This window comes from Macaca mulatta, chromosome 7 (genome assembly GCF_049350105.2).
Source record: "Macaca mulatta isolate MMU2019108-1 chromosome 7, T2T-MMU8v2.0, whole genome shotgun sequence".
Taxonomy (NCBI): domain Eukaryota; kingdom Metazoa; phylum Chordata; class Mammalia; order Primates; family Cercopithecidae; genus Macaca; species Macaca mulatta.
The window spans coordinates 48,517,712-48,533,699 of NC_133412.1; the positions used below are offsets into that span (position 1 = coordinate 48,517,712).

Sequence of the window (15,988 nt, forward strand, 5' to 3'; positions counted from 1 at the left end):
ATTTAAGGTCTTTTTGTTCTTTCAACTCTAAGAGACTTAATGCCTTTCTACTATATCATTATGTTAGTGAAGTAAAAACAATCTAATGCTGTCTCTTCTTCCTCTTTCTACTCTTCCATCTTTTTTATTTGTTATTTGTTTGGTTTTAATCTTATTTTATTTTTCACATAAAGGAGTAGCTATTGAACAGTTCTAGAACTATTAGTGTTCTTGAATCAAAAAGAAAATGAGTCAGAAGAAAACTTTCCATATTTTCCCCTATTGCATGTTTTTGAAGTGTCAGTAAAATGCAAGTCTGATACCTAAAACAAATGCCAAGTGCTCTCCAGCCAGCTGACTTTGTCACAGCAAGAGGCCTTTGAGCTGTGAAGATGGAAATCTATCATGTGAATGTTAGGCAAACCTGGCTGAGGATGCTGGTAAAGAGGGAAGTACATCTGCTACCCTGTCTCTTCATGCGTTTGTATTAGATGATTTGTTGCTTCCTGCTGGTCAACTTCAGAAAGCTTTCTCCTTTCCACATTACTCTGCATTGTCTTTTGGTCCAAGGCAGTGGAACCATATATGGAAATCCAGGGCAATCACGTGCCTCTGGGTTCAGGCAACTCCAACAAAGATTTCTACTCTAAAGCTAAGAAAGAACCTTGCTCAGGTTCTGTATGTGAGGTTTCCATTGATACTAAAGAACTCCCAACCCCACATTGCTGTCAAAGTTCTTGTTCTCTAATTGTTCTGCCTTCAGTATCTCCTGCTTATCCTCTCCAGGTCCTCTGCCACCCTTGTCATTACAGGCGAATGCAGAGAACTTCTCTGCATTTTCTTCTGATCACCCAGGATTAGAGATCAAAACTCTCTGTTAGAACCTGGGATTCTCTGTTTCTTTCCTTTTGACTCCTTGAAGTTTCCCACTTAAGGATTTGTTTCTGACACCTGAAAAGCTGAGCCTTCTTATAGGTCCTGTAGTGAGGTCTTTATCCTGGCATCAGTAACATAATGTGGCCTGCAGAGACAGGCTGTGATATATCCCTAGAGGTCTCAGGTGATGGGTGGGCCTCATCTTTTTCTAGTTTCAGTTTCTATTCAATGGAAGAGCTTCTTTTTTAAATAAATCTTTCAGGTCACATTGGTGTTAATGTAAAAATGGTCAAATGTGGGGGCACTGGCTAGGATTCTGCAAATTCCTCACATCAATACATAATCTGACCAGTGGGGGCCTTCTAGGTCAACTGATGCCTTCGTTTACCTCTGAATTCTTTAGAATTGGGTATGTTTTTAGGTCATTTCAGGTGTTTGGGGGTGGGAAGAGAATTTATGGCAAAGGCAACTCATGAGAACAAGAAAGCAAGATGTTTGGTTGGTCTTGGGTTTAACTGATTGAACGACTTGTCTGTTTTTCTTCCTGTTCACCTCGGTGATCCAAATCTGATGTGAGTCATAAAGCAGCTATGTGTCAAAGCTAAACTAATACCAGAAGTCATGTTATAGCCCAGTGGGTTCTTCTTGCCTGCTGCACAGAAAAGCCAATATACTGAGACAGAAGGTGTTGCAACTGAGTAAGAATTTAATAATCACAAGGCAGTCAAGTGAGCAAGATGGAGGAGGAGATATTTCTCAAATCTGCCTCCCTAAGAATTTGGAGACTAGGATTGTCAAGGCTTGTCTGGCAGGCAGGAGGCTAGGGAATATGGGTTCTGCTTATTGGTTGGATTGGGGATGGAGTCACAGGGGTGTTGAATCTGTCTTCTTGTACTGAGTCAGTTCCTGAGTGGAAATCACCAGTCTGGGTGGTATCAGTTGGTCTACCAGAATCTGAAAATATATCTGAAAAATACGTCAAATACCAGTCTTAGGTTTCATTAACAATGTTATCTATAGGGGAAATTGGGGAAGTCACAAATCTTATTACCATTGGCTCTGTGATTCCTGAGCAGTAAGCAATTACAAAAAGGCAGGTTAGAAAACAATGACTGGTTATCATTTAATTATGCCTCAGTCTTAGCAGAATTCAGGCCCCTAACATAATTCTAACCTTGTGGTCTTTCATTAGTTTTATGAAGATGTTTTTGGTTCCTGAACGAAGATGAGGTTAGTTTCAGGAAGGGACTATTATGATCCTTGGTTTAAAGTTAAACTGTAAACTAAATTTTTTCCCATAGTTAGCTTGGCCTATGTGCAGGAATGAGCAAAGACAGCTTGTATGACTAGAAGCAAGATGGCGTCAGTTATGTTAGATTTCTCAATTTTGCAAAGGAAGTTGCAGTCACAACAGATAGGGAGTGAATATGTGAGGCCCTGGTGGAATTCTGAGGGAATACATACTGCACATGATGGTTTCTCTGATTGAAGGGCATTAAAGGTGTTCAGGATTTCTGATAAAGACAGAAACAGACTACATTGGTTCTTCAAATCAGAGAACTTTGGGCTGATATAATCTCTGTTATCCCTGATGTATAATTTTCAAAGTGTTAAAAATATAATTCTCAGACAAATAGTAATCACAGGCCAGCATTTTAATTAATTCAATAATGTGGGAACCAGCAGGATGACAAAGCTGGTTCAAAGGAGAGTAAGAGAAACTAATAAACAGTGTTTTTACCGGCACTCCAGGTGATTCTGATAAATCCAGAAATTTGAGAACCACTGTTTTAGGGAATGTGAACTTCGAAGTATAAAGGAATGGAATAAAAGGCTTCTCTAATAGCTATGAGGTCAGGTTACTATTAGAACGCCTGGCTCTGTCCTAAGCCATATGATTAGGGTACTATAATTTTCTGCAACTGTTTTAGGTATTTCAGGAGCAAAGCAGGGAGAGGAAAAGTTGTGTTGAAAGTTGTACCTGGGCCGGGCGTGGTGGCTTATGCCTGGAATCCCAGCACTTTGGGAGGACGAGGTGGGTGGACCACCAGGTCAAGAGATCAAGACCACCCTGGCCAACATGGTGAAACCCTGTCTCTACTAAAAATACAACAATTAGCTGGGCATAGTGGCGCGCACGTGTGGTCGTAGCTATTCGGGAGGCTGAGGCAGGAGAATCCCTTTAACCTGGGAGGTGGAGGTTGCAGTGAGCTGAGATTGTGCCACTGCACTCCAGCCTGGTGACAGAGCGAGACTCCATCTCAAAAAAAGAAAAAAAAAGAAAAAGAAAAAAAAAGAAAGTTGTACCTGTTTTCCTATCTGGTTGGGCTACTAATTTAGCTATTTGAGAGATTTAAATTCTAGACAGGATAGTATTAATTGCCTGGCACTAGGTGAAGGCTAGTGAAAGAGTCCAGTGAGTCTGGAAGAATGCTGATGGTTTGGACGAAGTGAGGTAGGAGTGTTCAGGGGGTAGGGTACAGATTCTGTCAGGGTGATGATGTGAGAGGAGACTGATGAGGAGGTGGTGGTCATAAGGCAGTGTGGTGTGTGTGTGTGATAAGGGAGTGAGGAAGATCTACAGCTACGCAACGATGATACATGGTGAGCATATGAGAAATATTTTTATAAATTGAATTGGATTGAATTGGCTTGTAATATAATTCTTGATTTGGCAATGATATAAAATAACTGAGATCAAGTGCAGACAGAAATTAATTAAGTTTAAGTCTGCATGATGTTTACATGGTAATGATCGGTATGTATGTGTATACATACACACTATATATATCTCACATATATACACACTATGTATAGATAACATATATATTATTCAGTGGATGATCCAAGTTCTGAAAACACTTAGAGAGGTGGAAATGGTTCTTTGAGGCAGTAAACAAGGACAACAAAAATCGATGGTGATAAATATATGGTGATAAAGATGGGTTGTATGAACTTCATTTTTTGTTCTTTTTTTTTTACCATTGTTCTCATCTGGCATATCAAAAATTTCAAATAAATATAAGCATTTTACAAACTGAGCAGGTCCCAGTAGAAAGCATTTAGGTGGTATGCAATTTGTCTCTGTCATAAAGAATCCTGTTATGAATACCCTTGTGCATACAACTTATTCATTTAGTTAGTATGTTCATTCATTCACTAAACAAATATTTTTTGGGTACCTACTTGGCACTAGGCACTGTTATAAGTGCTGGGGATAGAGTAGAGAACATGTCAGAATGTCCTCTTAAAGCTCACATTTTGATTTGGCAAGATATTTTTTTAAAATGTAAACACAAAATAATATATTTTTAGGCTATGATCAATTCTGTGAAGTCAAAGCAGAGAAAGGAAACAGTGTAATGGGGACAGGAAGTGAAAACTATTTTAAATAGGGTCATCTGGAAGCATCTTTGAAGAGTTGTTTGATCTGAGACCTGAATAAAGTGAAGTTTTGAGGGAAGAACATTAGGGGAGTAGGAACAGCAAGAATAAATACCCTAAGGTAGAAATGTACTTGTCAGGTTAGAGGTACAGCAAGAATGCCTCTGTCGCTGGAGCAGAGTGAGTGAGTGAGCCTGTGGTAGGAGATAAGGCTGGCGGAAGAGTCAGCAGCCAGGTTAGTGCCTTGTAGGCAGAAGTAAGGAGTTTAGATTATATTCTAATGTGAAGAACTGCCTTGAATAAGTGCATTGACTTAAGGTTCTTAGACATAGGATTGTTCTTTTCTAATGATGACATTTAAACTCTCTTTCTCTTGAGTGGTATTGCATTTTTAAAAATTATAATAAATCAGAGGGAAATATATTATTGTTAAACATATATAACTATATATGTAGATAGAGTAAATTAAAATGAGTTACACCTTTACGCCTTAGCATAATTTGATTTACAGATAGATGTGATACATCCATATTTCTATTCTACTTATTCTGGTTTTCAGAATCAAGAAAATCTCAAATCTGGAGAATCTAAAAAGCTTAGATGTCTTGGATCTTCATGGAAATCAGGTATTGTAAAGCCCTTTCATTTCTCTTTTTTGAAAAAAGTTCAGGAAAATGGTATAAAAGTTTTAAGAATCATACTTGCATTGAATTTTTCAAGAGTTTCTTTATTGATTCACTGAAATTTCTAAGGCATCAAGGTTATTTATAGAAGATTTGGTAACTCCTCAGCAGTAAATGACAGATACAGCTTATAAAACATTTGGAATTCTTATAGTTATGACAATTTTGTTTTTTATTAACTTATTTTTAAAGTACACATTTTGCAACCTCAATCCAAGACCTAGAATATTACTGACTTTCGTCTACTTAGGTATTTCTTTTTTTATTCCATCTCCTTACTTCTGCATCACAGGTAACCACTATTCTAGATTTCATGTTTTTCATTCCTTTGTGGGTTTTTCAGTTGGTTTTGTCACATATAGGTGTGTCTAAATAATATATTCTTTACTAGTATTGTCTCTTAACTTAAAAAAGGTATACTGTATGTTTTCATCTAGTGTTTGCTTTTTGAATACAGCATTATATTACTGAGATTTAACTATTTCAAGTAGCTATAGTTTTATTTATAGTTGTATGTTCCATGGTAAGACTATACAAAACCTTTTGGCTTCAGTGTCTTATTGACAGACATTTGGGTTGTTTCCTGTTTTTGTTGTTGTCGTTTGTTTTATCTTGTTTTTTTGCCATTATGAACAGTACTTCTACGAACTTTCTTGTACATGTCTCCTCTTCTACATGTTCCATATGTACTCTAGAGTATATAGGAGTGAAACTGATGAGTCATAGGCTATTTAAATGTTTAATTTTAGAAGATAATGCCAAATTGCTTTCTAGAGGGATTGTACCAGTTGGTACTCATACCACTAATACATAATCCTGTTGCTTCCTATTCTTTTCAACATTTGGACTTGTCAGACTTCTTAATTTTTTTCTGATTGAATTGGTATAAAGTGGTATCACGTTGTGGTTTTGATTTATATTTTCCTGATTACTATATAAATCTAGGCTCCCAATTTGTTCAGTTTGTCTACTCCTGTATCTGTCTGAATTTCTGTATCTATTTTTTATGTTCCCTCTCTTTATTCTTCTCTGTCAGATCATATTGGCTGTTTTTCAGTCCTTTGCTCATCCATTTAAATTTTTGTCTTTGAAATGTATTATTTATGGCCGAGGTGGGAGGATCACGAAGTCAGGAGATCGAGACCATCCTGGCTAACACGGTGAAACCCTGTCTCTACTAAAAAATACAAAAAATTAGCCAAAAAATTAGCCGGGCGTGGTGGCGGGCGCCTGTAGTCCCATCTGCTCGGGAGGCTGAGGCAGGAGAATGGCGTGAACCCGGGAGGCGGAGCTTGCAGTGAGCCGAGATCGCGCCAATGCACTCCAACCTGGGCGACAGAGCGAGACTCCATCTTGAAAAAAAAAAAAAAAGAAAAAAAGAAATGTAATATTTATAAATAGTTACATGAGCTACATACTCATGCGGAATGTAAAGTGTCTTCTGCAGTGATAAGCCTACATCCTGGGATGATCTGGGAATCCCTGCCCATTGATGAACAAGGTCTTTCACAGCTGCTTACAGTTGGTCAGGTGCAAACCTCAGTGTGATCCGTCTAGGCTTTCTAACAGCTGTTAGTTTCGGTAGTTTTGGTGAAAAGCTAACGTAATTAATAAAAACCTTGATAGATTTAATAGGCCACATCTATTAGGTTTGAATCTAGTTCCAGCCTCATGTGTTTGTCTGTGTGTGCGTGTAGGGAGTGGGAGGAATGATGGTGGCCTGGGAATTGTCTGGCTCTGCAGGTTAGTTACTGTCTGTCCAATAGAGGAGAAGTTATTCGGTTAGATGGTGGTGGAAGGGGAAGGGGAATTAAAGAGTATTGACAGTAAAAGAATATCATATGCAAAGGCACTGAGATGGAAAACAACACAATAAGTATTTACCACCAGAGAACAGAGCATGTGTGGAAGGATGTTGAGAAAAGAGACTAGAAAGGTAGGCAATGGCTAGATTGTGGAGGGCTTTGTATGCCAGGCAAATGAATTGGTGTTTTATCCTCTATTTTAAAAACTGTTCATAAATGAAACATTTTATGATAGCAGTATTTTTCTTGTTTATTTTAAAGTGTATATATGAGCAATAATAAACATATGATTTTCAAATTCTAATATATCTTTAAGAATTTGTGAGTACTACCCAAGATCTTCAAGAGCACTTGACAAAGAATACCATATCATTTCATCTGTACCTTATGTATAGGCATTAGTTACCAATCATTGTGTTGATGCAAAATGTCTGTTCCTTGTTAGCTGACCTGTGTTATGTATTTTATAATTTCAGTGTATGTTTGTGATATTGTGTGTGTTAAACATTTGTACTGCACAAATTACTTCTCAAGTTCTATAACTGGAAGAACCTTGAGAAGTAATTTGTGCAGTACAAATGTTCTATAACTGGAAGAAGGAAGTTTTAAATGAAATCTGAGTCTTGTTTCATAATATATGAATCCAATAAGCAAAAATTCACAGTATTTCAAAGCAGAGATACAGTCTTAGTGACCTTAGGTTTCTAAAAAGCCAGGAAGGAACTATTCTAGATGAAATAACTAATGTCCAATTCTAAAAATTCAGCATCTTATAGTAAAAAAGCTAAAAGACATTAAGTGAATGTTTATTGTCTTCTGAATTTACTTCTATTGGAAATAAAAATATGCTTGGTGCACACTGTGAAATAAAACATAGTTGGTTTATGGATGTGAAATCATTCTGAGTAATGATGGTGGTGTTCAGGAAATGGAGTGGGAAGTAGAGACGGAAGGAGGGGAAATGGAGACAGAATAGTTGAGAGAAACTAATTATAATAATCTTGGTGAGACTGATGGTGGTATGAACTAAAGTAGTAGCAATAAGGATATGATAAGGGGGCAGACTGGATAAATATTTAAAAAGTAGAAACATTAAGACTTAGCAATTAATTGTATGTGAGTAGTGAATACAGAGGGATCTAGGAGGTTGACTAGGAGTTTCTAACCTAGATCTTGTGTTGGTTAACTGTAATTTTTTCTCTCAGTGAATTTTTGCTTTAACATAGACACAGATGTACTTCAAGAAGAATCTGTTCTTTCAGTGGTATCTTTTCCTCCAGGGAGAGCCTGCTATTTCTGTGGCTGCTTACCTGAAAGCAAACACTTGCCCTTTCTATATTGCTAGGGGGGAAGGTTATCTTTATCCAGGCAGAGCAATCTAGGTTACTCTCATACACAAAGGTTAATACTGGAGTATACAGCTTTCCTAGATGTGTTAAGCAGCCCTGCAGTCTATATTGGGACTCTATCTGATCCGTATGACCCATAAATGGGCTTTCCAACATTCCCATCATCTTTTTCTTGCTGTGAAGTATATCAATCAATCAAGACCTATGCTGTCACTTTATACAACCCTTTGCCTGAAGCTTCTATTATCTGCTTTATGCTTGTGACTTTGTCCATGGTTGTAACAAGTAATTGACCTTATTCCATAGCAGATGTTGTACATGATTCTGGCCTGTTGGGTTTTAAACCAAGAAGCCAAATAATATTCTTAGTGATTTTTAAAATATGGGTCTATATACAGGAATTAACCATGTTTCTTTTCAGACTTTTCTAACTAGAAGGTAACTAAATGCAGGCATTCTAATTGTAAACCCCACCAGGACCATGTGGAAGGGTAGTTTTCTAAAAGAAATGTCCAGAACTATTAGCAGAAGGGAGAAAACACACCATGCAGATCATACAACAATTGTCCCCCATAACTCTATATATTTATATATTTCTTGAGCTCAGGAAAGCTTTCTATATTTAAACACTCCTTCTTTTCCATTTATGTTTGTTATATCTATATTGTTTGTCTTCCATCTCTCCATCTTATCTTTTATTCTTCCTCTCTGTTTTTCCTTAGCATTTTGGGAAGATTTCTAAGCTTGTACTGACATTACTGATTTCTTTTTCTATGGTATCTATTTTGCTTTTTACTGGCTTCTTGCATTTTGAATTCTATCACCTGTTTAGTTTTAAAATGTGTTACTCCATGTCTTATTATACAGTTTTATAATCTGTAAATACTGATAATCTTGTTTCTTCTTTTTCAAATTTTATATAATTTTATCTTATTTTACATTAGTTAAATCAAAAATCTTAGAACACATTTTAAATGTGGTCACAGGTTACTTTTATATATTATTGAATTTATAATAAACGTTTCTTTTCTGGAAACTGGATGGAACCTAGATGGTGTTTCTTGAATATAAGAGTGTCCAAATAACAATGTGAAATATAGATTAGACATCTGAGAAAAGTTATTTTAGCTAACATCTGCTTTGAAGTGTTAGTGAAAATATTTCAAATATACTGTGATGGTAATAAAAATGAGCAAATTAATCTCCAGTGACGGTGAAATTCATTTTAATGTTCATCAGGTTGATGAAGTCCTCCATGAGGACTTCTATCTTGTGTCACGCAGTAACTCATCCCATTGTGCTATACTTGCTCTTTTATAATAGTGGAGCTTAACATCACTTTGAGCTCTCATCACTTCACAGTGTTAGTTTTTACTTACCCTCTCCTTAGTGTGCAGTTCAAACTTCTCTGCTGCAGTTCAGAGCTGATTATTATTTTTTATTATTATTATTTTTGAGATGGAGTTTCGCTCTGTCGCCCAGGCTGGAGTGCAGTGGCGTGATCTTGGCTCACTGCAACCTCTGCCTCCTGGGTTCAAGTGATTCTCTTACCTCAACCTCCTGAGTAGCTGGGATTACAGGCACACGCCACCGTGCCCGGCTAATTTTTGTATTTTTAGTAGAGATGGGGTTTCACCATGTTAGTCGGGCTGGTCTCAAACTCCTGACCTCAAGTGATCCACCCACCTCAGCCTCCCAAAGTGCTGGGATTACAGGTGTCAGCCACCCTGCCTGGCCTCAGTGCTGATTATTAATGGCAGCAGCAGGCCATCTGGAGTGGCTGCTGCCATCAGGCCAGCTGCAGCAGGGAGGCGTGGCCGGGGCTGCAGGCTCCATGGAGCCAGTGGGAGCTGGGGACAAGTGGGAGCCCCACCCCTTCCGAGTTGGGTCAGGAGCTCCCCGGGTGCTGCTACAGCCACCCAAGCCACGGCTGCAGACCTGGGCATCTGTGTGCTGTTGGGGCCAGGAAGCAGGCAGGAGCCTTGCCCTCCTGGGTACAGCTGCAGCCTCCCAAACTGCAGCCGTGGACCCAGGCATCTCTGCACTCTTGGGGACCCAGGAGGCTCCACCGCTGCTCTCCCAACAGGTTCTGAAGTGTCTGCTTCTGCTGTCTGGATTCTCCCTGTCAGTGCCTGCTCCAATCTCAGAGCAAAGTTGTGGTTAATCCTGGATGCTGTGGCAGCCTGGCCAAGTATGCAGATGCTTGGGGCAGTGTTTACACACCAGCCCTTTGTCACCTTAGCTCCCTTTGAATTTTTGGCACCAACAAGCATAGAAAGGAATCCGAGGGGGCCTGAGGACAGCTAGGTGCTGGCCTGCCGGTGCCCCTTCATACCTATAGCCTGGGCACCATGAACAGCAGCAGGAGGCAGACAGTTTCCTGAGCAGAAGCGGGCAGGTCCCTGGTGACTCCCCACCTTCAGACCAGGCCGCCAGTCCCACTGACTGGAGTGGGAACTTGTGGTACCTTTTCTGGGCCTGCCCATGACTGCCCATGGACCAATCAGCACACACTTCCTCTACCCTGAAGCCCATAAAAGCCCCAGACTCAGCTGGTGCTGAGTAGACATTGGCATAACCAGCTGTAGAAAGGAGCAAAGTACTCTAGGGCCTCCTCTCTGCTGACAGCTGCAGGGATGGTGGGATAACCAGTTGCAAAGAGGGGCTGCCCTTTCTGCTGATAGCTGAACATTTGTCAAGATGACTTCCTTGGTAGAGAGGAGCCACCCTCTCTGCTAGGAGCTGAACACTCATCAGAACACCCTGGCTGTGGAAAGGAGCTGCTCCCTGTGGGTTTCCTCTGAGCTCTTCTATCACTTAAGAAAGCTCCTGTTTGTCTTGCTAACCCTCCACTTGTTGTATACCTCATTATTCCTGGTCGCAGGACAAGAACCTGGGACCCACAGAATTTGGGACCCACAGAATGGTGAGGCTAAAAGAGCTATAACACAACAGGGCTGAGACATGCCCCTCGCTCGCCATGTTGCAGGCAAAGAGAAGGAAACTGTGGCCCTTTGGGTCACCTGGACTTGGGAGCTCCCCAAACCAGGGCTGTGACTCCCTCTTTGGGACCCTGAGGTTCCTCGCATATCCAAGCTTCTGGGTATCACCGTGTTCCTCAGTGCCAGCTGTGGAAGCTGTTTGCAGTGTTCCTGGTCCAGCCGCAGCCTCGCAGAGAGCTGGTGCCTGTGTCAGCACCTGGAGCTGCCTACCCCGCCGTAGCAGCCAGCATGTCTGACTGTGCACAGTGGCCAGACCCCACGCTCACTCACTCCGTTCGCAGTTCCACACCTAACTTGCCCTTAGCAGACATGGGACCCAGGCCAGTAGCATGAGCTGAGCGCAGCCTGCCAGGGTGGTTAGGTGAAATGAGCTCAGTGGGCCAGAACAAAACTCGGGCAAAGGCGCCATTGGCCACAGAGGTTTCTGGTCAGAAAAATGACACCCCAAAGATCCCGTAACATTATATGCACATGCATATTCCATGATTCAAGTCCTCTTGTTTTAAACAGTGTTCACCATTTTGTACCCTCACTAAATATTTTCCATCTTTATTAATGTAGCAGCTTTCAGTTAATTAAAAATAATTACCCTCATCTTCTACTGGGAATCCTAGTTCCTTGACCCTTTCCATTCAGACTTGACTGCTCTCAAGATCTTGCAGTTTAAATAGAATTAACAAGGGTAACTTGATGTCATTCCTTTCCCTTGCCTTTTCTGTCAGAGGCCAGACTTGCTTTATTAAAACATGATGAGCTTATGCCTTGGGATTACAGTATGTTTCTATTTGGCAGGTAGTATGTAGCCTGCACAGAACCTGGGACAGATTGGGCACTTAAAGTTGCCCAATGGACTAATTGATTATTTGATGACATTTACTTCAAGTGTTTACTATGGTCAAATTGTAAAATATGATCTTTTAGCTAATGTTCACAAGTTACGTGACTTCATGTTATCTACAACATAGGAAATTGAAAATAGATGTTTAAATGTCTACATATAAACTTACCACTGAATCCAGTGACTTTGAATATTTTATTTTTAGGGTTTTTAGAAGATGTGTATTTTAGGCTTTTGCCTGCTAATCATCCTTCTCCTATTTTTTTTAACAGATTACCAAAATTGAAAATATTAATCATTTGTGTGAGTTGAGAGTTTTAAATCTTGCTAGGAACTTTTTAAGTCACGTTGATAATCTTAATGGGCTGGATTCATTAACTGAACTGAACTTGCGACACAATCAAATCACTTTTGTGGTGAGTATTAAAATGGAATTGATATGTACTTTGTGGCTTTTTTTCAAAGAATTGAAACAAATGCTGTAATACGACTTTCTGCAAAGTAAGAATCTGCGGTTATTTAGTTTTTTTCTGAATTTAAATTGTGGATGTAATTATTAAGCTCTGTAATATGTTGATTTGGGAGGTATTGAGGTATTTTCCATTTTAAAGAATAAATATAATGTTAGAAACACAATAGAAGTATTATCAGAAAATGAATCATTTGGTGTAAATGAGTAGTAAATCCTTTCCTGTTTTGTCTTGGGTATAGAATTAATAAGAAAGAGGGTTACTAGTGACTGAAAGTTGAGAAATTATTGTACCAAGAGGGAAAAGGCACAGAGACGTGAGGTTGAGAGTTGTGAAGATACACATAAGTATTGTATGCTTTGCAGTTTTTAAAGAGGCAGCTTGGTATGGTGGGAAAAGCATTGCATAGGGCATCAGAGGCCTAATTCTGGTCTTAGCTTCTTCCCCCATTAGCTGTGTGACCTTGGGTAAATCACAACTCTCATGGCCTCAGTTTAGCTTTTTCTAAAATGAAGACATTGGACCAGTTTGACTCTAGGGTGTTTTTGGTTTATTGACTCTGAAAAAAGACATGAATATGGTAGAGAACTGGCATGTGAGCAGGAGGAAAAAGAGTTCGATTGTGGGGGCAAAACTATGGAAAGGGAATTCTGGAACTCTGAGATGAACTTGGTCAAATTTATGATTTTGCTGAAGGTCAGCAACTAAATAGAAGCTTGATGCTGAGATATTTTGTATTTGTACATATGTGAAGAGCATTAGAAATATAACTGTTCTGCTTTGTGATATGATACAGGTAATGAGGAACATTATTTGCTCTTTTAAGAAGTTTCGTTTGTTTAAATGCTATAGAAAAACTGCATTAGGTTCTCTCTGGTATCATTTATGCACTTTGAAAGACACAATATAACTCTTAACTCTTTCAACATTGAGTCCCCTTGTAAAGAATTAAGTGTACTCACTTTGGGAGGCCGAGACGGGTGGATCACGAGGTCAGGAGATCGAGACCATCCTGGCTAACACGGTGAAACCCCATCTCTACTAAAAAATACAAAAAACTAGCCGGGCGAGGTGGCGGGCGCCTGTAGTCCCAGCTACTCGGGAGGCTGAGGCAGGAGAATGGCGGGAACCCAGGAGGCGGAGCTTGCAGTGAGCCAAGATCTGGCCACTGCACTCCAGCCTGGGCGACAGAGCGAGACTCCGTCTCAAAAAAAAAAAAAAAAAAAAAAAAAAAAAGAATTAAGTGTACTGTAAATGGTACACTTGAAAAGGCTGGGGGACAGATGATACCTTATTTATAGGTCTCATAGTACAGATTGGTTTTTTTTGAAGGTTTCCCAGAAAATATGAGTCAGGTAATGCTCATCTCTTCTAGAAGGTTAGGACAATTTTAGTATGCTATCCAAGATACAGATTTATTCCAGAACTTCTACTTTCTGTCGAGCTCTTCCCAGATTAGATATAATACTGGAACTGGACTGTTTATTTAAAAGACATTCAGATTGGGATAACCTGTTACGTTGCTAAATCTCCAAGAACTGCTCAGTCAGGACTTAATTTGTCCTTAGGACTTTGGGTCTGGTAAGATTCCAAAACGCTTTGTTAGAGTAGGGAACAGGAATCTACTGGCCCTAGCATATTCCTGCCTATATTTTGGCTTTCGTTTGGAAAGTGCATAATGCATATTCAGGAAATTGCTTACTGAATTTTCCATTGAGTATTAGGTTTAATCACTACTGTTATAGTTTAGGCAGCAGTAAACAACTTATGGAAGAGGAAATTGTATTAATTTCTAAAAGTTAAAAAGACAGTAAGTATCATGCATATTAATTACAGTCATTTGCTATATATCAAATTTACTATATCCATATATTGTGAAATATATGGATAAATAAACTTCATCCAACTCTTATTTCTTTTTCAAAGCACCTCTTTCTTAAAATATTCAAGGGACTTTAAAATCTGAGGATACTTTTTTTTCCATCATTTTTTTTTCCAGGATCAGTCACCACACTTACTCTTTTTGCTTTTTTTTCTTTCATGGTTTTGATTTTCCTCAGTAGCTGGTAATCTTTAAATGAAGGACCATGTTAAGGAGTATCTGGGTATCCTGTGCAGTTGAGTAGATCTTTTTAACCATAAGATCTCACTCTAGAATGATCGCTAGATTTGTGTAAGTTCTTGAATCCCACACATTTGTGAATTTCCTTTTAGTGTAAGTGAAAGGGAAAAGGCAGACTCACTCAGTGACTGCCAAAATAAGACTTTACTTTCGGAGGTAGAAAGTCTTTGTTTTCATTTGTGCCAGGTGAAACTGCCATTTCTTTTTTCCCTCTGATTCTTATGTAGAGGTGGTTAATCATCTCTATAGATAAAACACCCACACTTTCCATCCTTTTTTGACAAATACTCTATTTTGTTTGGCTTAGGCTCTAGCTGAGGATTTCTTCAGCCAGCTGCTCTGCACATGTTTATATTCATGACAGGAGTGGGAGTGGGTGGGTTTGTTGGTATTCTAAAAATAGCTGTTGAGTAGACAGATCTTTAATTATACACCTACTTGATTCAGCACAGTTCACCATCGTCCATGCTTGTTCATTGTATGCACTGACCCAGCATGGAGTAAGATGGCATTCAGTCAGAAAGAATTGCTGCCTTTGAGTACAACATCTCTCTTGCAGTTCTGAGCTGCAGTTCTTCCTGCCCAGGGTTATCTCCAGTAAGGTTCCATCAGCTTTTCAACTGCCTGAAATTCATCAGAAGTGTTGGTCAGTTAATGATAACTCTTTTGTTAGGATTTTCATGAATGTACTCATTTGTGCGTATTTTTATTGCTTCACCCATTGAATCCTGGAAAGAAGGTGAAACAAATGCAACCTACTTGCCTTCTTGAAGAGAAACGTTCTGTGATGTTTTTGATGTAGAAAAATTATTGCTTGTTTGTTTATTTACCAATCTTTGTTTTTGAAATTTTATAAATTTCAAACCAAATATTTTTAGTTTGTATGGCATCTTTGTCTTTAAAAATTATGAAGTGTCTTATATTCAAAAGACAGGCAATAACAAATGCTGGCAGGAATGTGGAGAAAAGGGAACCCTTGTATATTGTTGGTGGGAATGTAAATTAGTACAACCACTGTGGAAAACAGTTTAGAGGTTCCTAAGAAAACTAAAAATTGTGCTACCATACGATCCAGCAGTCCTACTGTTGCGTATATTCCCAAAAGAAAGGAAGTCAGTATATGGAAGAGATAATCTGCACTCCTGTGTTTGTTGCAGCACTGTTTGCAATAGCTAAGATTTGGGAACAACCTAAGTGTCCATCAACAGATGAATGGATAAAGAAAATGTGGTACATATACACAGTGGAGTAGTAATCAGCCATAAAAAAGGATGGGATCCAGTCATTTGCCACAACATGAATGAACTGGAGATCACGTTAAGCGAGATAAGCCAGGAATGGAAAGACACACATCACATGTCATCACTTATTTGTGGGATCTAAAAATCAAATCAATTGAACTCATAGATATAAAGGTAGGAGAATGGTTATCAGAGGCTGAGAAGGGTAGTGGGGTGTTGAGGGGAGGTGGAGATGGTTA

General features: G+C 39.2%; 1 protein-coding gene across 10 annotated transcripts in view; it reads left to right on the top strand.

Moving 5' to 3' along the window:
• Nucleotides 1-15,988, top strand: part of LRRC49 (leucine rich repeat containing 49) — a 169,311-nt gene that overhangs the window by 14,469 nt on the left and 138,854 nt on the right. For all 10 annotated transcript variants that reach the window (XM_077939643.1, XM_077939649.1, XM_077939650.1 and 7 more), the window contains 2 exons: nucleotides 4,799-4,865; nucleotides 12,189-12,332. In XM_077939643.1, coding sequence (XP_077795769.1) covers nucleotides 4,799-4,865; nucleotides 12,189-12,332 — 211 coding nt within the window. The remainder of the gene's footprint in view (nucleotides 1-4,798; nucleotides 4,866-12,188; nucleotides 12,333-15,988) is intronic.